This window comes from Balaenoptera physalus, assembly GCF_965194825.1.
Source record: "Balaenoptera physalus genome assembly, chromosome: 13".
NCBI lineage: Eukaryota > Metazoa > Chordata > Mammalia > Artiodactyla > Balaenopteridae > Balaenoptera > Balaenoptera physalus.
The window spans coordinates 62970980-62990803 of NC_138892.1; the positions used below are offsets into that span (position 1 = coordinate 62970980).

Below are 19824 nucleotides of genomic sequence, written 5' to 3' on the forward strand. Positions count from 1 at the left end.
CACATTCCCCCAACCCCAAGGGGAAGTGACTTGTTCGGATTCATTCAGCAAGGTTGGGCCGCTGCTCAGGTTCCTAATTGTACCATTTGTCATTCTACTTTATATCCGACGCTGGACTGTGTACTTATGTTATCTTTTTAAATCCTCATGGCCATTCTGCAAGGCATATGTTATGCCCTTTAACAGATGGAGAAATTGAGCTTCAGTGAGGTTAGGCAGCCTGCTCAGGCTCACGCCGTAAGTGTTTGAGCCTGGATTCAAACCCAGGTTTCTCTGGTTCAAAACCCATACCTTCCCCCGAGTCCCCCAGGCCTTCCGTCATGTGTAGCTCAGCTGACGTAACCTGGGAAGGAGCTGGGGTCCCCCTCCAGGGGAGATCCCTCCAGCTCGTGCGGAAGGCTGACTAGCAGCAGCTTGGGCGGGCCACAGGCAGGCCCCGCCCCCCACCCCCCCACCCCGTGTGAGAGGAGAGGGCTGTGACTGGCCTGGCCTGAGGGTGAGGGCAGGGAGACTGCATGCTCTCCTCTGCTATCACTGCAGGCAGAGAGTGATGCTTGAGGGAAGAATGAAGGAGAAGGGCAAGAGCGATGGGCTGGTAGTTAGTGGGGGACTTAGGGTACAGGAAGTCTTTTTGAAAATGGGAAAGAATTAAGCTTGCTGTGGGGATGGAGGCAGGCCATGGTAGTGGGGAAGAATAGTTAATTAACGGGGCAAGGTCCCAGCCTGGGCCAGATGGGGTCACGGGTTGGGGTGGAGGGACCCTCAGGCCGCCTGGCCTGCAAAATGGATGCAGATGTAGATAAAGGTGAAAATAGAAGGCCAGAGGTGAGGGAGACGTGCCCCTGGCGAAAATGGAAGAGAACGGCCTGAAGCGGAAGGCCAGTATCTGAGGGGATTGAGGGAAGAGACAATCTCAAAGTGGGTGGGACGTGCTGCGGTGGACAAGGGCCCCTTTGGGCAGGGGCTAGGAGAGCCTGGAAGGGGCTGAGCCCGGAGCAGATGAGATAGACGGGTGTGCAGCTGGGAGGACAGGTTTGGAGGGCCAGAGGTAGTGGGTTCCTGGAGTCCACAATGGCTGAGGTGGAGTGGTTCAATGCGGCCCAGGGCCTGAGTGCTTGGTCTGGAGAGTGGGGACCTGAGTGAAGGCGGCTGCAGGCCAGGGCAGGAGCTGGCTGAGAGGGGCAGGGAGGATACTGCATGACAGCGACGAGGAGGAACAGCGGATCTGGCAGTGGGTGAGGGAAATGTGTGTGAACAAGTCCAGACCCAGAGCTTTCCTTGCTGTGTCTATGTATGTCCTTCTGCGAGGGGCCACCCTTTACCCCCAGCATGCCCAGTTTAATAAGTTCAGGGAAAGTGCTCTCATCAAGTTCAAATCTCTTTCCCCTATATTAAGGAGCCAAAGCTCCTTATCTATATTCACAGATAATAGTGAATTAAAAAAAAACAGGTTTGGGGGGCTACATCATAACACAATTTTTGCATTTGTATGACTCTGACGTTACCACATATGACCCTGCAAGTAGAACCACTTGGGATTTCTGATATCCCAGGACATTACCTCTTTGACAATAGGTGAAGCCTCTGTTCTTTGGAGACCCCTCAGTAGGAGCTGCATATCTGCATCCCTCAGACCTCACCCTCAGTTCTGCTGTCTCTGCTCTGCTCTCCCGCCATTGGTGGCCAGGATCACCTCTCAGATGGAGGCGAAACAAATCTAAGAACTCCTCTTTTAAAGATTTAGTATCCGTGGCTCATGCCTTCCCTAGGGCAGCGGGGATGCGAGTAAATAGTTTTATTTTCAAAGACTGTCCTCACCCACTGACATCAGGTTACAGCCATAAGAGGTGATACAGTCAGGCTGCTGCAAGTAAGGGCAACTGTGGAGAGCCTGAGAAGCGGTCTGATTACTTTCAGCCTCTTCTTCTACCACTCCCCCCACATATACCCACTTGCAAGGCTCCAGGGACCCAACAGTTCTTGGTGCTCCCCCTAGGCTTACAGCATATGGTTATGTAGGTTGTGCACTGCACAGGAGCCCTACTTCTAAAGGGGCACAGTTCACATCATAGACGTGGTAGATTTGTAGATTTATTATGATTTTCCAGAAGGTGGCAGTAAGGCATCTTGAAGGAGGAGAGAGGGCATATGAACTATTCCAGCCCTGGCTTTCTCAACGCACTGTGCTCTGCATCTTTGAAGGGGCTGGAACCCTCCAGCCGGTCTGGTCAGTTTTGGTCTCTCACCCTTCAAGGTCTAGCAAAGATACCCCTCCCTGGTGAGGCCTTCTCAACCAGGCATGGCACGTTCCCCTGAGCCCTAGAGCTCTTGGCACACACCTCTGTTTTCCCACCTCATAAAGGATGTTGTCTGTCTCCTCCACCTGGTTGAACCATCATATTCACCTTTCAACCTGCCCCCATGCCCAGCGCAGCTCTTAGTATGTGCTCAATAAAAAAAAAATTTTTTTTTAATTTTATTTATTTATGGCTGCGTTGGGTCTTCGTTGCTGCGCGCAGGCTTTCTCTAGTTACGGCGAGTGGGGGCTGCTCTTCGTCGCGGTGCGCGGGCTTCTCATTGCAGTGGCTTCTCTTGTTGCAGAGCATGGCCTCTAGGGCGTGCGGGCTTCAGTAGTTGTGGCATGCAGGCTCAGTAGTTGTGGATCGCAGGCTCTAGAGTGCAGGCTCAGTAGTTGTGGCACGCAGGCTTAGTTGCTCCGTGGCATGTGGGATGTTCCTGGACCAGGGCTCAAACCCATGTCCCCTGCATTGGTAGGCAGATTCTTAACCACTGTGCCACCAGGGAAGTCCCTCGATAAAATTTTGTTGAAGAAAGAATATTGAACCTGTAAGGTTAACTTGTCTTATCAAAAGCTTAGGTTTGAAAAATAATCATCAGCAAAAATCTTCTCTGGCATGTCGTGGGCCCATTTAGTCTTTGAGATGTTATCCTCAGATCAGGCCAACCAATTGGAGCCATATGCCTGGAGAGTGCTGTTTCCCAGGCCTTGAATCCCTTTTACCAGTGTGGCCCACGCCTGGACTGGTGCTGAGGGACAGTGTACAAAACAGCCGTGTTAACACTTCTGCCGTGTTTACGGCACGGCCACTGAAGAGGCCACTTTTATTACATCTCACCGGTCGGCTTCCTGAGGTCCATGAAAAAAAGTTCCATGATCTCTATGCCAGGAACGTTTTTGCTTCTTTTGAGTATGATGGTGTTTTTTTTTTTACTTTGCAAGGTGAGTTATTTGGTTCCTGGGAAGCTCAGAGACACATTTGTGACCCACTTTCTATGATGTGCACTAACTTCGCACTGCTGTGAACTAACTTTGTCCCATCTTCTCTAGAAGACATATATGTCTTTTCTAAACAAACTTTTTGTACTGTGGTGTAACATTTTGTGAACGAGGCAGGTGGCAGCACCTGCTCTGGGCACCCAGTCGTCATGGGCAGAATTGGGTCTGGAACCCAGGTGCTCTAACTTCATCAGGTAGAGACTAAAAGAAACCAAGTAGAAAGGAAGTGAATGCTTCTGGGTCAGCCTCTGGGGTTTCCCAGGGACGATATGGTGCTGCCACTGACACTGGCATCCCTCACTTCAGGCCCAAAGGGATCCCTGGAGCCTCAGGGAAGGCTAAGGTGAACAGAGCACTTAGGACTATCAGACTGCGGGGCCACCGCTAGGCCAGGGGCCTTTACACAACCCCAGTGCCCCTGTAGTGCCTAGCACATGGTGGGTGTGCAGCAAATATCTGTTACTGAATGAGCCCCACCTGGGTTTGACTACTCCCAGGGCTGGGGGCGGGGGAAGGGAGGACTACCCATTGCCTGACCCTTCACCACAACAGGTCTAAAAGTAAGGACCATGTGTCCTAGAGGGCAGGGCTGGAGGGGCCAGGACAAAACAATAGTTGTTACCTAGAAGGTGAAGTTAGGGCCAAACATGTCATTTTCAGATCCATCTTGGATCTGCGGAAAGTATCTTCAGATAACTTTAATTGTGGGACATGAGGGACAAGTCAAATATGGTGTTTCTGGTGCCAGAAGACAGCCTGGGGAGGGTGGAACGGTGTGGGTGGATGCCGGAAAAACCAACCTGTCCCAAGCTAAGGTTTAAGAAGATCGGCCTGTGGCTGGCAGTCGACGGGTTCTCAGAGGCTCTGCAGGGTCTCACTAGACTCTCCTCTCTCTTGCCTGAAGCTCTGTCGAAGATGCACTGGACACCGGAACACGCCCAGCCCCTCAACCAGTGGCCAGAGCAGCACCTGGACGTCTCCTCCACCACCCCGTCGCCGGCCCACAAGTTGGAGTTGCCCCCCGGGGGTCGCCAGCGCTGCCACTATGCTTGGGCACACGACGACATCTCTGCCCTCACTGCCTCCAACCTCCTCAAGCGCTACGCAGAGAAGTACTCGGGGGTCCTGGACTCGCCTTACGAGCGCCCCACCCTGGGCGGCTACGGCGACGCCGCCTTCCTCAACGGCGCCAAGGGGGACCCCGAGCCCTGGCCGGGGCCGGAGACCCCCTACCCCTTGGCCTCGCTCCACGAGGGCCTCCCGGGAACCAAGTCGGGCACTGGGGGCGGCTCCGGGGGCCTCGGGGGTTCCCCGGTTTTAGCCGGTAACCTGCCTGAACCCCTCTACGCCGGCAACGCGTGCGGGGGCCCGTCGGCGGCGCCCGAGTACGCGGCGGGCTACGGCGGGGGATACCTGGCGCCCGGTTACTGTACGCAGACCGGCGCCGCGCTGCCCCCGCCGCCCCCGGCCGCGCTCCTGCAGCCCCCGCCCCCGCCGGGCTACGGCCCCTCTGGGCCTCTGTACAACTACCCAGCGGGGGGCTACGCCGCGCAGCCGGGCTATGGGACCCTCCCACCGCCGCCCGCCCCGCCCCCGGCCCCCTACCTAACCTCGGGCTTGGCGGCGCCCACGCCCCTGCCCACGCCCGCCCCGTCCCGGCCACCGCCCTCCTCCTACGGCTTCCAGGGGGCCTCGGAGGCCGGGATGTCGTTGAAGCGCAAGGCCGCCGACGAAGGCGCCGAGGGCCGCTACCGCAAGTACGCCTTCGAGCCCGCCAAGGCCCCGGCGGCTGACGGCGCCTCCTACCCCGCCGCGGACAACGGCGAGTGTCGGGGCAACGGGTTCCGGGCGAAGCCGCCAGGAGCGGCGGAGGAGGCATCAGGCAAGTACGGTGGCGGCGTCCCCCTCAAGGTCCTGGGCTCCCCCGTCTACGGCCCGCAACTCGAGCCCTTTGAGAAGTTTCCGGAGCGATCCCCGGCGCCGGCTCCCCGCGGGGGCTTCGCGGTGCCGTCGGGGGAGCCTCCTAAAGGTGTGGACCCGGGGGCCCTGGAGCTGGTGACCAGCAAGATGGTGGACTGCGGGCCGCCGGTGCAGTGGGCGGACGTGGCGGGCCAGGGCGCGCTCAAGGCGGCGCTGGAGGAGGAGCTGGTGTGGCCCCTGCTGAGGCCGCCCGCCTACCCCGGCAGCCCGCGCCCGCCGCGGACCGTGCTGCTCTTTGGGCCGCGGGGCGCCGGCAAAGCGCTGCTGGGTCGCTGCCTCGCCACACAGCTGGGCGCAACGCTGTTGCGCCTGCGCGGAGCCACGCTTGCCGCGCCGGGCTCTGCTGAGGGCGCGCGCCTCCTCCAGGCCGCCTTCGCGGCTGCGCGCTGCCGCCCGCCCGCCGTGCTCCTCATCAGCGAGGTGGACGCGCTGCTGTCGGCTCGGGAGGACGGCGCGACCGCCGCGGGCGCGCTGCAGGCGCCGCTCCTGGCCTGCCTGGACGGCGGCTGCGGCGCGGGAGCCGACGGCGTGCTGGTCGTGGGCACCACCTCGCGGCCCGCGGCCCTGGACGAGGCGACTCGCCGGCGCTTCGCTCTCCGCTTCTACGTGACGCTGCCCGACGGCCCGGCCCGCGGGCAGATCCTGCAGCGGGCGCTGGCCCAGCAGGGCTGCGCGCTGAGCGAGCGGGAGCTGGCGGCCCTGGTGCAGGGCACCCAGGGCTTCTCCGGGGGCGAGTTGGGGCAGCTGTGCCAGCAGGCGGCGGCCGGGGCGGGCCTCCCGGGGCTGCAGCGCCCCCTCTCCTACAAGGACTTGGAGGCGGCGCTGCCCAAGGTGGGCCCTAGGGCCTCGCCCAAGGAGCTGGACTCGTTCGTGGAGTGGGACAAAATGTACGGCTTCGGACACTGAAGGCGCTCCGTGAGGCCGCGGGAGCCGCCGCCCCCTCCCCGCCCCTCTGTTCGGGAGGGACGTCTTTAACCCCACCGGGCTGGGGGGTGCGGAGTGAGGGATATGGGGTGGGGGAGAGAAGGGGGCTGCCGGTGGATGGTTTTTGTTCGTGGGAAGGAAAATGCTTCTGCTAGGCAGATAGATGCCGTATGCGCTGTGTACTCAGGTTTTTCCTATTTATTGTGGACGGGAAGCTCGCCATCTCCGCCCCGCGGACGGCCGGCCCGGGGGCTGAAGGAACTCCTGCTCTCTCGCCACAATCCTTTTGTCTCCTTGCTCTCTGAATGGCTCCCTCCCCCTCTTCCACTTCCCCCTTTCTCTGCGTTCGCGTAGTTTTCTTTCCCCGTCGCTTTGTCACTGACCATACCTCCCCCCCATCCCCCCGCCCCGCGCTGGCCCTGTTTCTCTTTTGCTTCTCCCTCCCCTGTCTCTCCATCTATCACCCTCTGTGCTTCTGTCTCCATCCCTTGCTCTCCAGCCCCTCTTGTCTCTTGGTCCCTCTCCCTGCCTTCTGTCCCTCACATTCAAAGACTGCAGTGTCCTTTTCAGGAGATATGGAGGTCTAGGGGCTGAAGAGGAGGGGTAGGGAGTCCCCTCCCACCCCGTATCCCTCACCCAGCTGAAACCTTGGGTCTGTGGGAGTCAAGCAAAAAAAAAAAAAAAAAAAAGAAAAGAAAAAAGAAAAAACCACCCAAAGAAGGGTTTTTTGTTGTTGTTTGTTTTTGAGGGGGGAAATCCCAGAAATGTAGCTTGTTTAATATTTTAGGCCTCTTATTTTTGTAAGATGTGTAGAATTTGCTGTTTTTCTTTTTCTTTTGACAACTCAGGAAGAAACTGACCTCAGAAAGAATGTTAGATTTTGGCTGCTCTCCTGTGTGTGTCCCCACCCACCCCTTCACCCCCAGGGAAACAAGTTCTCCCAGAAGACTCAGAAAGTGAGACCTTTCTGAGTGGGGAAGAGGAGAGGAAGACCCAGAGGCCACACTTAAACCCCTGTGCTTCTTGGGACAGAAGCAGAATGTATTGCTAGGGCTTCCTGCTCAGGTCCAAGGTTGTAGGTAGGGGTGAGGGGGATTGGGTTGTGGAATTTGGGAGGAGGTGGGTCTTGTGCCCTTCCTGCTGGGCCCACCCCTCACCCTCAGCTTAGTGGGGTGTTTTCTGTGGGGGGTTGGTTATCCAGAGTTGGGATGCCCTTGTCTACTGCCTGCCCCAGACCCAGAAAGTAGGCTGAGAGGGCCCAAATGGGAAGATGACCCAGGCAGAAAGTCCCCAGAGAGGTCACCCCACCTGGCCCTTGTCTAGGCAGAGGTCTCCTGTAACTTACGCTAAGGAGATTTCCTTGGGAGGGAAGATAGTCTGGCCACAAGTGTGGTTGGGCACAAAACTGACTACAGACTCCGCCTCCCGGGCCTTCTGGGAGGCCCTGAGGAGGGGTGAATGAGCATCCGTTACAGGAGAAGGTTCTGTGGGGACTTGTACCTCTCCCATTCTCGTAGGGTCCTAGGTCTAGAGCTCCAGGGGCTATGAGAGGGTGAAAGAGATGGGCAGGCTGTGTTCCCCTGAATAAACATTGGGGGTTTATTCTCAGTCCCACCCAAACTTTCCCCCGGAAGCCGAGGCTTGGGCGCCCTTCCTCGTGAGAACCCGTATTCTTCTTCTTCCCACTAACTCTCCTTTGATGGGGCTTTGGCAGTTTGCCCCTCCCCCTCAGGGAGCCCATTTCACAACTCTGACCTTTGGTCCAAAGGTGGGGGGGACAAGCTGTCACCCCAACTCTTCTTTCTCCCGCCCCAGCCGCCTTTCCTGTTCCTCGCCACCCTTACAGCTCCTCCAGTCTCTGTACCACCTCCCACTACTAGCTGGAAGGAAGTCCATGGGGGACATTTCAGGTGCCAAGGTGCTGAGGGCCTGTGCTGGCTTAGGAGTGCTAACAGGAAAGCTGCTCTGTTTCCCCCCCTTTCCCCCCTTGGTCCCTGGCCTTCCACTCCTTGGAGCTGGCTGATCGCAGGGCTTTGGTGCCTCAGAAGCAGTGGGTGCAGGGTCTTGGCTCTGAAAGGCCCTTGCGGGGAGCAGGGAGTGAGCAGGTCCTCTCAGGTGTGTATGTGTGTATGGGGGGGGTGGAGGGCATTGGGGAGGTGGGGTTGGGATCCCAGCCTTCCCTTCAAGAGGCAGGCAGCTCTGGGGGTTGGGGGAAGAGCTCACTGACCAGGACCCAGGGCCCCCACTGCCTCCTCTCCTGGCCTCGGGGAGCTTTGCACAAGGAGACAGCCTCCAGTCTATAGCACCTACCTCAGGGGCACTGCGGCGGGTGGGGAAGGGCAGGTCCAGCTCTGGCAATGTTTGGGGGGGCATACCAAAGAATCCAGGGGCAGGGATGGGGGGAGGGCAAGCTGGCCCTCTCCTTCCTCTGCCCAGATTGGGGTTGGGGTCCTCTCCTCCAGCTGTAACCATTTCTACCTCATTTTGATGCGTGTTGTACATGGACGTATTTATCTCCTGTCTGACGATGCTCTGCAGTTTGGTCTGTCTACCTCAGAAAAGACTGTATTTTAAAAGAAAGTATTACACAGTATTAAAACGATGATACGTGGTTTCCAGAGGATTTCTTGGGGGCAGCAGGATGTGGGGAGCCCTCTGGGGAATGCTTGGGCTTCCAGGTCTGCTGGAGCCATGGGTGTGGCTCTGTGGGTGTTTCTTTTCCTTCAGCGAAACATGACTGTGGGACTCCTGTTACTCACTGGCACAGCAAGGACCCACCATGTGCTGGGCACTGAGGCCACCGGATGAAAAGCCTGCAATTCTGAGCTCTTAGAGGCTCAGAATTGGGGCTGACATATCCCCAGAGCTCTGAATCATGAGGGATAAAGAAGGGCTCATATGTTTGTTGAATGAGTGAATGAATGAATAGATGTATGCATGGAGGAAAGCGGGGCTGAAGAGGAAGTTTCGCTCAGAACCTGGACAGCAGCCCTTGCTGGCCAGAGCTAGGATCGTACTTGTATTCCATCCTTGGACGGAAGGAAAGTGGACAGAGGGCAGGGTGTGGACACAGTGTGTTCCAGTCTTTCAGGTCACATGGGATCCTTTGCCTGCCACCATCTATTTGTCAGTCCCCAACTCTGACAGCTCATCATAAACTGGGACACAGAAAACTAGGAAGGAACATCTTGCTGAAAAAGCTATATGGAGATGCCCAGGAGAGGTTTTGACCCACAACTTCCTGAGGTCTTGAATGCGCTGAGCAAAATTATTGACAATGCACCGGAGCGCAAGGGACGTAGGCCCCCTGGCTTCCTCGGGCTCAGGCTAAGGGCATACCCAGGACTTTCAGGAGGCAAAGCAAGCCCAAGGCCAGACCCTGCAAAGCAGTTTCCCCTCCAAGAGAAACAGCTGGTGTACCTGGACATGGGGGCTCCAGGGCATTGCCCCAGGGCTCACCGACCCCAACCCTCTCGGCCCTTGGAGGTCCCGACCCCCCCCTTGCACTCTAGTTGGTTTATTACACACCTGCTCTGTGCAGACACCACGTAGCACTGAGGATACAGAAATGGTTAAGCACAGCCACCATTCTGGAGAGCCCACAGTACAGGGTGGGAAAAGCTCAAAAATGGATCGTTTGAAAATACAACTGGATAAAGCTGCTTGAGGAGGGGCCGTATCAAAATTTTTATGTTCTCACATCTGGCACAGTATTTGGTACGCATAGAAGACACTGAGTAAATGTTGACTAAATCCTCGAATTAGTTAGTTTCCAGATAAGTGTCCCGATGGACGATGCATAGGCTATCTCAAGAATGCCCAGAAAAGATCCTGACTCGCGGTGGTAGTGGTAGTGATGGGTCAGAAAAACTTCCTGGACAGGATTGGGTGGGTACAGCCTGACAAAGCTATGGAGGCTGGAAACTGCACCATACCTGTGACTTGTTACAAGAGCATAAAGTGAGGGCAGGAGTGGGGAGAAGTGGGAGGAATCATGGAACTGCACCGCTGCACTAGGAGGACCTTCCATGCCCTGTGAAGAGCTGAGGCTCCACGATGAAGCCTGCGTGTGTGGGGCGGGGAGGGGGTTAGTGGCCGGTGGACAGGGACTGATTTGCAAGTTAAGAGTTCACCCACTGATTCAACAAATCTTTACTGAACACTATTATGCGCTAGTTGCTATGGGGACAATAGATGGACCTTACACTCTAATGCGGGAGACAGACAGTAAACAGGCAGAGCGGCAGCGTGCTGTGGGAGTACATAGGCGGGGTGCCTAATGGAGAGACAAGGCAAAAGGGTGTGTGGGGGGCAGGGAGGGCGTCCCAGAAGGGACCTGTCAGCTGGGGAGTGACTGAGGCAGAGCAGAGTGCAGTCCAAGATCTAAAGGAGAGCCTGAGCCAAGCTTGCTTGGGGAAAGGAAGCCAGTTCAGTCCTTGAGGGTGGGGGACTTGAGGAGGAGCTTACCTTATCCAAACGGAGGAGGAGGGTTTGGATGCACCCGTGGGAGGACGGGAACTGGTAGAGTCTATACATATTTTGTATTTAGCAGGTAATAAGAGAATGTGGGACTTGATTGGATATCGGAAATAAAGGAGAGCAAGGGGTCTAGGGCTTCTGGTGGAGGGTGAGGGGCGGTAAATGGGTTAGAAGAGATGTGGGAGACTTGCTAAGTTTGAGACATTAGTGGGACAGCCCGGAGGCCTCTGGCGGGCATTTCAGTCTAAGGGCCCGGGATCCTTGCCTCCTGGGGGACTGAGTCCCCCCCACCCACTCCCTGGGTATTGGGAAACTCTCACTCAAATCCCCGGGTTTTGTGAGACCCTCCCCTCTTAATTCCTAGTTTCTGGATGTTAGCAGATCCTCCTCCTCCAAGTTGCCTGTGTCGGAGGGCCCCCCTTCCCGTCCCTGGGTGTCCCCCTCGTCCCGCCCCCAGTCCCCAGATGTAGGACCCTCATTCCTGCCACCATCCGTGGGTGTTGGCGCCCCTCCCCCATCCGTGGGCATTCGGAGCCCCTCCCCCCACAGTCCGTGGATTGTGGTCACCACCCGGTGATGGCTGCGCGGGGTCCGGCGGGGGCCCTGGCCCTGGCGCTCTGGGGCTGGGCGCTGGCTCCGGCGGGGGCCGTGGACGCCATGGGCCCTCACGCGGCCGTCCGCCTGGCAGAGCTGCTGACTCCGGAGGAGTGCGGCCTCTTCCAGTCGCTCCTGAAGGCGCCGGAGCCGGACGTCGAGGCCGAGCTGGCCAGGCTTTCGGAGGACCGGCTGGCGCGGCCCGAGCCGGTGCCCACCTCGGCGGCACCGGGGCGGCGGCGGCGGCGGCGCGAGGCGGGGGGGGAGCCGGCGGGCCGGGCGACCGAGCCCGCGAACGTGTCCGACGGCTGCCGGGAGGGACTGGCGGCCTGGCTGGCTGCCGAGGCCCCGTCCTTGTCGTGGGACCGCGTGGCCCGGGCCCTGCGGCGCAGCGGCCGCCCGGACGTGGCCCGGGAGCTGGGCAAGAACCTCCACCAGCAGGCGACGCTGCAGCTGCGCAAGTTCGGGCAGAGCTACCTGCCCCCAGCCGGCGCCCCCGCTGCCCCCATCCCGGCCCCGGCCCTGCGCCCCCGCCGCTCCTCTGTCCCCGAGCCCAACTGGGACGAGCTGGAGCTGATCGTGGAGCGACTGCCCCAGGCTCCGTACGAGCGGAGCCCCACGGGCTGGGCCGGGCCGCTGGCGCTCGGCTTCCTCACCGGCTTCGGAGGGGCGCTGGGCGCCGGGGCGTTGCTCATCCTGCTCACGCCGTGGATCACGGGCGGCGACGGCGACGGGGCGCGGCCCCACAGCCTCCGGCCGCCTGGCCCTCCCCTGCTCCGGCCCGCCGGGGCGCCCGGCTGCGGGGAAGAGGAGCCGCTCTTGACTGCAGAGCCCCTCGCATCCCCGGGGGCCTGGGCTGCAGGTGGGCCAGATATCCCCTTGCCTCTGTGTCCCCGGCCGTGAAATGGGAGCACAATCCTGGTGGCGTGCTGCCTTTGACATATTATAAAAGTTACGAAATACGCGAAAGTGGGAGCGATCGGTTTGTTGGTTGGAAATGGCCGGCATAGCCAGCGGGGCAGCCAGTGGAAGAGGAGGGCCTCCGGTGCCAGTCTCCCCGGGAGGGCAGACCCTCCCAATTCTTGTCAGCTTTAGTTCCTTCTTTGTCTCGCACTTATTCTTCCACTAAGAAGAGCTACCATTTATTGAGCACTAACTGTGTGCCAGGCCCTAGGCTAAGAAGTTACATGCTACAATATTTGATATAATCTTCAAAACCCAAGGTTATAAGGTATTATCTCAATTACACATAAGGAAACTGGCCACAACTAGTTAGTGGCATAGTCAGGTGTTTGCATCCAGAGCTGCCTGAGCCAAAAGTTTGAGCTCCAGAGGGAATGATCCGTGAGCAGTAAGGGAGCTGGAGAAACAGGATGGGGACCGGAACAAGGTGCAGAATTTCCGTTTATTCTGAGGCCCTGCTGGAATGGGCTGTGGGCGGCACAGCTAGAGGTGTGCCCACTTCCAGGGCCTGCTGCCTCCAAGCTGCTCTCTCCAGTCAGGCAAGGCCTCCTGAAGCTCTACCTGGAGCCCCAAACTTTTCCCACCCACCTGAGTGTCTGGGGCACCGCCCGCCCATCAGGGGAGCTGAGCCTGGGTGAGCCCTCACACAGACCCTGCTCAGACTGTGCCCCTGCCAGAGGAAGGGGAGAGGACAGCTGTGGGGTCCTGCTGGGTGGGAGTGCTTGACTCCCTGGCTACCCTGGGCTGAGGGGCTCCGGTGTGAGAGTAATGACAGAATGACAGGCCAGTCCAAGAAGAGAGTTGAAAACAAGATTGACGTAACCCTTTATTGCAAATTCTAAAGTAAAAAGATGTACAGTACAAAGTAAAATTGAAATTTCAGACTATAAACTTCCGATCCTCTTATACATTCTCATTTCTCAAGCATTTCTGCCATTTCCGCATAAACGGAACAGGGAACAAGTCGAGGGGGTGAGGGAAGGAGATACAGCAAGGGAAAAAAATTAAGTGTCTGGAATAATCACAAACCCCAGAAGCGAGTGAAAGGAAAGACATTTTCTCGACCTGCTGTCCTGGTGATGAGAAGCGGGGGTGGTTGGAGCAGTGCAGTTTAAAATGGCTCTCAGAATAGCAGCATTTATGGTACCATTTCATCTTCCATAAGTCCAAATAATACTTTGCCCTTCCCTAGTGCCTTTGCCTCTGTATCTCAAAAACACTTTACAAAACATTTAGTTAAAGCCTCACAACACCCCTGTGAGGTAGGTCAGTATTATTATCCCCATTTTACAGATGGGGAAACTGAGGCACAGAGAGGTTAAGTGACTTGCCCAAGGCCACACAGCGAGTCAGTGGTCGAGCTGGGGATGGAACACAGGAGTTCTGTCCCTTTTCTGGAACCACTGGACCACGCTCCCCTTTACCTATATACATTCTTCACACACACACACACCACACGTGCACACCCGCCCACCCCACCCCACTTAGCCTCTATGTACAGCAAACAGCAGTGGGGGGCAGGGGTAGGGGGTGCCTCAGGAGCGTTTTGATGGAGGAAATCTTGGTACTCTTGGAAGGGGAATCCAAGAAAGCACAATGCTGAGCCACAGCACAGACTGTGCAAACCTCGGGCCCCTCCGAACCCAGACTACTTCTTCCCTCCTGATGTCCCCCTGGCTGGCTAGTTGCAGCCGATTCTTTAGGGGGTGGGGGTACCTGAAAATGAACGAAGCTTTTTGCAAAACTTTGGGCAACATCTGAGAAAAGAAAGAGGCATCATCACAGAAGATGCCCAGGACTCAAGTCACAAAGTCATAACCCATGGCAATCTCACCTCCACAGCAGGCCTGGAGGCGGGGGGCCGAGGGGAGGAGGATGGGGACTGACCTACCAGCCATCTCTCTCCAGAGTGGAGCTACTGGAGCGGACTAGAGTGGGCACTTCAAAATCCTCCTGAGTGTTCCTGGACTGGGAGACACGGCCTAGAGAGGGATGTCCCCAAAGCCGGGCAGGGTGAGGGAAGGGGAGGGGCACCCCCCCTTCCCTGCCGAATGCGAATGAGAGCAGCCCTAGTCTGCTGGTTTGCCGCTGGGGCTGGTGGAGGGCAGGGCCCAGCATTAGCTAGCAGAGGGGAGGCTGCTGGGCGTCGTGCTCGCCCGAGCTTTGGGGCGTTGGGACAGTTTTTTTCTTAAAAAACGTGAAAAAGGCAGAAGTAAGGCCAGCCCGGCTGGGTTGGCTGACAGCCTCTCTGGGGGCTCTGCCAGGGGGACCGATGAGGAAGGGGTTTCATGGGCCTTGAAGCACTGGCCCAGTAGTGGGAGGAATGCCACATGCAATGGGTGACTGGGGATCTGGGTGGGGGGGGACGGACAGGACCTTGCTTTTCTCTCCAATCTCTACTTTTTAGCCAGAACTTTGCAGGAAACCCTCTGATTTCTCTCCCTTCCATTCCCCTCCTTTCCCCAAATGTGCTGAAGTCCCAATTCCCAGACCCCTCCCAGGAATCAGAAATTGGGAGAGTCAAGCAACAAACGCACACCAAGACAGGCTTCCCTTGTACAGTAAAAAGGGTCATTTTTATTTTGTTTCCTTTTGGCTTATAGTAGTGATGTACTTTTTATCACGTCTCGTTTAGAGCAGTGCTGGCCTCCATGCGTTCACTAATACACTAGTCTTCACTATTGGTCTTTTACAAGCTTACATTGGTTGCGGCGAAAAATAAAAGAACTCTGGGCACTGTCGTTCCAGGGGCTTTGACTGGGAGTTTCTGTTAGTCTCTCCTCAGCCAACTTCTGAGGCCAAGAGTGGCTCATTCAGAGAGGGATGGGAGCAGGTCCGCTGACTTGGGAAGTTCACCCTGCTCTCGCCCTCTGCTTTAAATTACGGAGTCTCCTCATCCTAAGCAACATGGAGGTTAAGGAAAGAAGAGGGGAAAGTGTTTTTCACACACAAGCCAGCAACCGTGTCAGCTGCTGCTCAGTGGCTTTGGCTCTGCGTTTTAAATTAACAGCATCACATGTCTTTTTGCTTTTTGTCCTTTTTTAAAGGTGGATTGTGAAGTATAAATACTGCACCAAGGACCTGGCTACAAAAAATAAATATTTATATTGTATTTATATATCTATATATATATACGTGCAGTGATACTGTGGCTGCTGCTGCTTCTTGATTGGCTTCGTTAATATTTGGCAAAGCGTTGCCACTTACCCACTCGGTGAAGACGTAGAAGAACGTCATCACTGACTCTTTGAGTTCAATGCCTGTTAACTGCGGGTGTCAACTGCTGGTGATGGTGTCACTTACTACCAAAGAAGTGTGGAGCAGGGCGGGTGAGGGCGAGAGCGCGTGAGCGAGAGGGTGGGTAGAGGGGCGATGGGTGAGGGGAAAGAAGGTGGGAAAAGTTAAAAAAAAAAAAAGTGAAACTTCAAATAGAGTGGAGGTGGCTTCTTCCCTGTGAAGCTGGCTGATGGGTGTCAGATACCAAGGCCCGTGTGTGTCACTGAGGAGATAACCCGCTGGGTGGGGACCAGGGTCTGGGGGAGGAAAAGGGTCAGAGCTCAGAAAAATCTCATTAATATGCTCTAGTAGCTTAATGACATCACTAGCACGAGCACTTAGAGGACGGAGCGGGATCTTATAGTTCTGTTGCCCATCTCAAGACCTAAGAACAAGAACGATTATGAAGTTTAGCCAAATCTTGCATAGAAGTGGTTAGAATTTATTGCACATTGGAACAAAAATATATATATTTTTTGTTGTTTTGGAAAAGACCATTAGCAATAAAAAATTTTTTGTCTGTCTGTCTGGTTTGGGGATGTACATTGGCTGACAGCATCTAAGTTCTAAGAAGAAAGAAAAGTATAAAAAATAAAAATAAACATGACAATGGCATAAGCCAGAAGCCATTTCCTATTTAATAAGTTAATAATTTGTATTTACAAAAAGGCATGCCAATAAAATAAAATGATATATTACAGTATTTATAATTCTCTTAAAAAGAATAACCACACGTCAGCTTCTGTTTTGTGCTGTTTACGATGTAGCCTGTCCACGTTACTATACATTCATCCTAGCAGTTAGCAGGGTCACCGAGAAAAACGCCTTCCCAACCTGGTATCAGGTGTAGTACAAAAAGTACTACGGATGATGCCGCAGAAGCAGGCTTATGAAAGCTGGACAGAGTTTCTAATGGTCCAACAAGATAGAAAGCTCTGCTTACTGACTTGCTGTGGTTTGTTCTACACAAAACTAGTCAGGTGGACTGTGAAATTACATCCAAAGTGCTTCTACTGCAAGGCAGATTGGTGTGTCTGATCATGGGTTGTTTTTCTCCCTCCATTTTATGGTTCAGGAAGAACTTATTTTGATTTGGTTTGCATGCTGAAGTCTCTCCTCACTCTTTGTATCGACTTCCTGACACATTCAACTGCAGCATCTTAGCTCTGAAATCGAGTCATCAGATGAGAAACCCCTGGACTAAAAACTGTCTTCCCTGAAGCGGGAGACGGACGGAAGCTATGACACTCCCCCGCAAAGCCACCCTCCGATGACAATGGGCAGGTCTCTAAGTAGATGGCAAAACTGGCCGAAAGGGAAGGTGCTGGGGGAAGCTGGAACTTCTTAAGAATTCATATTAAGTCGCTTTCTCATGAGAACCAATGCAATAAAGAAACCAAGTGGGCTGGGTTCAGAGGCGGCTCCATCTCTACTGAGGTCCCACCAGTGACTATTTATTCTAATAATAAATGAAAGAAACCACAGCCGTAGCTCCAGTGCTGTGGCCCTCACCCACCTCTGTGGGTAAAGGAAGCCCTGCTTGGTGGAAAAATGGGATGGAGGCAGGAGGAACCATGCGGTGTGTCAGCTTGTGACAACCCCTCTGTAGAAGAGAGGCCTGTTCAGAATATCTGAACCCCTCTCCACATGGACCCAAGCCCAGAGAAAGCCACAGTGCAGAAGGACATGATACCGATGAAGTGAGCACCTCTTTACCCCCAACGAAAGGTTGTTTTAAGTTCCCCCAAATGACCCTCTAGAGATAACATGCTACTTTGAATAGCACTTTTATCTCTACCCCAAAAAAAGTCAGTTCTCCAGTATGAAGGCTAAACAATCATCATAAATATTGCAGGATATAAATGAAAAAAGTTTTTTTTGATCTTTGTTTTTAGCCCTAGGATTTGGTTTTACAGTGACGTTAATACAAGCCATTCGAGATCAAAATTTCCCCAGGTATGGGCCCCAGAGCAGCATTAAATAGTTCATCTTTCAAAATGTGCAACAATGGCTGTATGTTAGAGATGTCTGTTAAACATATACACACAACGGATCCATCTGCTTGTTGGACTGGGTTTGTTTTTTGTTGGTGGTGGTAGTCAATTGGTTGGTTATGTTTCCCTACCCGGAAGGTGTACGAAAAGACTTCTAAGAATTCAGAAAGAATTGCAGCGGGTGTGGAACGCTTACCATTTTTTTTCCTCCAAATACAGTGAACGGTGCAGGGCTGGGTCCTGTCCAAAGGCTGACCCAGCGCAGGGGACAGGATTAGTAGTGTCCTGTGGTGTACGGTTCTCATGCATGACTTCTGATCACGGCATGCCATCATGCAAATCATTTCTACGCATTGAACGAGCACAATGTTTGGAATTGGCCTGAGCAAGTCCTCCTCAGCCTGAAGAAACCTGATTGTTTTCCCCCACCCATCTCCAAACCACGTGAAGCCCATGTGGAGAAGATGCGGCTTATGTCAAAGAAACTGACAATTAAATGACATGGGCTAAATGTGAGTGTGTGTGTTTTTTCTTTTTGCTGCTTAGCCTAACTAATGTAAGAATGCAAATAGAGTTTGCATGAACAAACAAACTTTTAAATTGATGCTTTCTGCTTCTGAGAATCAACAGAATGAAAAAATAAAATCCATTTGGCTGCAACGGAAATACACTGGTCCCGGCAGCCTCGCCTCTGTTTTTGTATCCTGTTAGTTTTGTCCTAAGTTGCATTGACTGATGTGGAACATGCAGTAACCACCTGCCCAAGCATTAGAAAATCTGTGAGTCCAGGGAGCAGGGTCCTTTGCCCTTGGCAGGTCACTGCTCGAGATGCAACCGTGTTACATGGTAAGCAGACTACGTTTGGTATAGATCTTCGGGTTAAAGTGTCTCCACAGCTGTTCTGCATTGATAATATTCAGGAAGTTTGTAAACAATCTTTCACTTGCAAGTTTTAAATCTGTACAGTGTTTAATTTTTGCTTTCCTCTAACACTTGGATTCTCTGACCTCTTTTTGTCTTTTGGCTCTTTCCCTTCTTCCTTCCTCTGCCCGTTGCTGTTTCTCCTTCTCGGGTTTAGTTACACTGTCATAGGATGGGAGGGAGGCTGTAGAAGGGGTGTTCTCTTTTTTCTCCCGGTGGGTGCCTCCATTCTCCAGCTTATTGGAAGTTGTCTTTTTGCAAATGAAGCCCCGCCTTGCTAAATGTCCCCGGTAGGCGCGCTGCAGGACCACTGCTGACACCTCTTCCTGCTTGCGCCGCAGCGTGGTCGTGATTGGCTCGTAAGACATTTTGGAAGGATTGGATGCCACGAACCTCTCCTCCATCTGCTGCCGAAGGATGTCCAACTCTCCGCTGTCTCCCAGGACCCGCTTGGTGAAGGCAAAAAGGACGTCCAAGCAGTGGATGCGATCCCCGCTGACCATTGGCAGATCCATGGCGATGAGCTCTATGGTGTTGGGCTTGGGCACTCGGAGAGGATGCTCCAAGGCATCTGCAAAGTCTGCCAGCTTACTGTACTCGATGAACTGGGTGGCATCGGGGTCGAACTTCTCCCAGATCTCATAGAAGGTCTCAAAGTCATCCTCACTCAGAGGGTCTGCGCTTTCCTCCGTGGCTACGCTGAAGTTCTCCAAGATGATGGCAATGTACATGTTCACCACGATCAGGAAGGAGACGATGATGTAGCTCACAAAGAAGAAGATGCCCACTGAGGGGTTCCCGCAGTCCCCTTTAAAGCCACTCCCTGGGTGTTCCTTATCCAGACTGCAGTCGGGGGGGCGGTTTAGGATGGGCAGCAGCAGGCCGTCCCAACCGGCCGAGGTTGTGATCTGAAAGAGGCAGATCATGCTGTTGCCGAATGTCTCAAAGTTGAACATGTCATCAATGCCAGCCTCGTGCTTTACATATGCAAAATTGGACATCCCAAAGATGGAGAAGATGAACATGACCAGGAAGAGCAGAAGGCCGATGTTGAACAGAGCAGGCAAGGACATCATTAAGGCAAAGAGCAGGGTACGAATCCCTTTGGCGCCTTTGATCAGACGCAAGATGCGCCCAATACGGGCCAATCGGATGACTCGGAACAGGGTTGGGGAAACAAAGTATTTCTCAATTATATCAGCCAGGAACATTCCTAAGAAGAGGAATAGAAGATATGTTACTGAGATTGGAGATGCCCTTTCACTTTACTTATGTCGCCTGGCACTATGGAGCCCTTAACTTCAAAGGACTTTACAGAATGAGTGCCTTACTATTCAATCTGAACCCTCATAATAAAAAATTTTCTCAAAAGAAAATCGCATGTCTCAAACATAT

At 54.5% G+C, this 19824-nt stretch overlaps 3 protein-coding genes across 12 annotated transcripts in view; 2 read left to right on the forward strand and 1 right to left on the reverse strand.

The window, feature by feature from the left end:
- The window catches only part of FIGNL2 (fidgetin like 2), a 30161-nt gene extending 19056 nt beyond the window's left edge, over positions 1–11105 (forward strand). The window contains exon 2 of one of the 2 annotated variants that reach the window (XM_082421354.1): positions 4203–11105. In XM_082421354.1, coding sequence (XP_082277480.1) covers positions 4214–6184 — 1971 coding nt within the window. In that variant the 5' untranslated portion in view covers positions 4203–4213 and the 3' untranslated portion in view covers positions 6185–11105. Of the gene's footprint in view, positions 1–980 lie in introns of those variants that run through there. The other variant, XM_082421353.1, reaches the window with a different exon arrangement.
- TMDD1 (transmembrane and death domain 1) lies at positions 11102–12955 on the forward strand. The gene has a single exon (XM_082421484.1). The coding sequence runs from the start codon at positions 11258–11260 to the stop codon at positions 12176–12178; it is 921 nt and encodes a 306-aa protein (XP_082277610.1). The 5' UTR covers positions 11102–11257; the 3' UTR covers positions 12179–12955.
- Positions 12956–13051: 96 nt separating this feature from the next.
- SCN8A (sodium voltage-gated channel alpha subunit 8) overlaps positions 13052–19824 on the reverse strand; it is a 121900-nt gene continuing 115127 nt past the window's right edge. For all 9 annotated transcript variants that reach the window (XM_082421284.1, XM_082421282.1, XM_082421283.1 and 6 more), the window contains one exon: positions 13052–19642. In XM_082421284.1, the coding sequence (XP_082277410.1) occupies positions 18495–19642 (1148 nt within the window). In that variant the 3' untranslated portion in view covers positions 13052–18494. The remainder of the gene's footprint in view (positions 19643–19824) is intronic.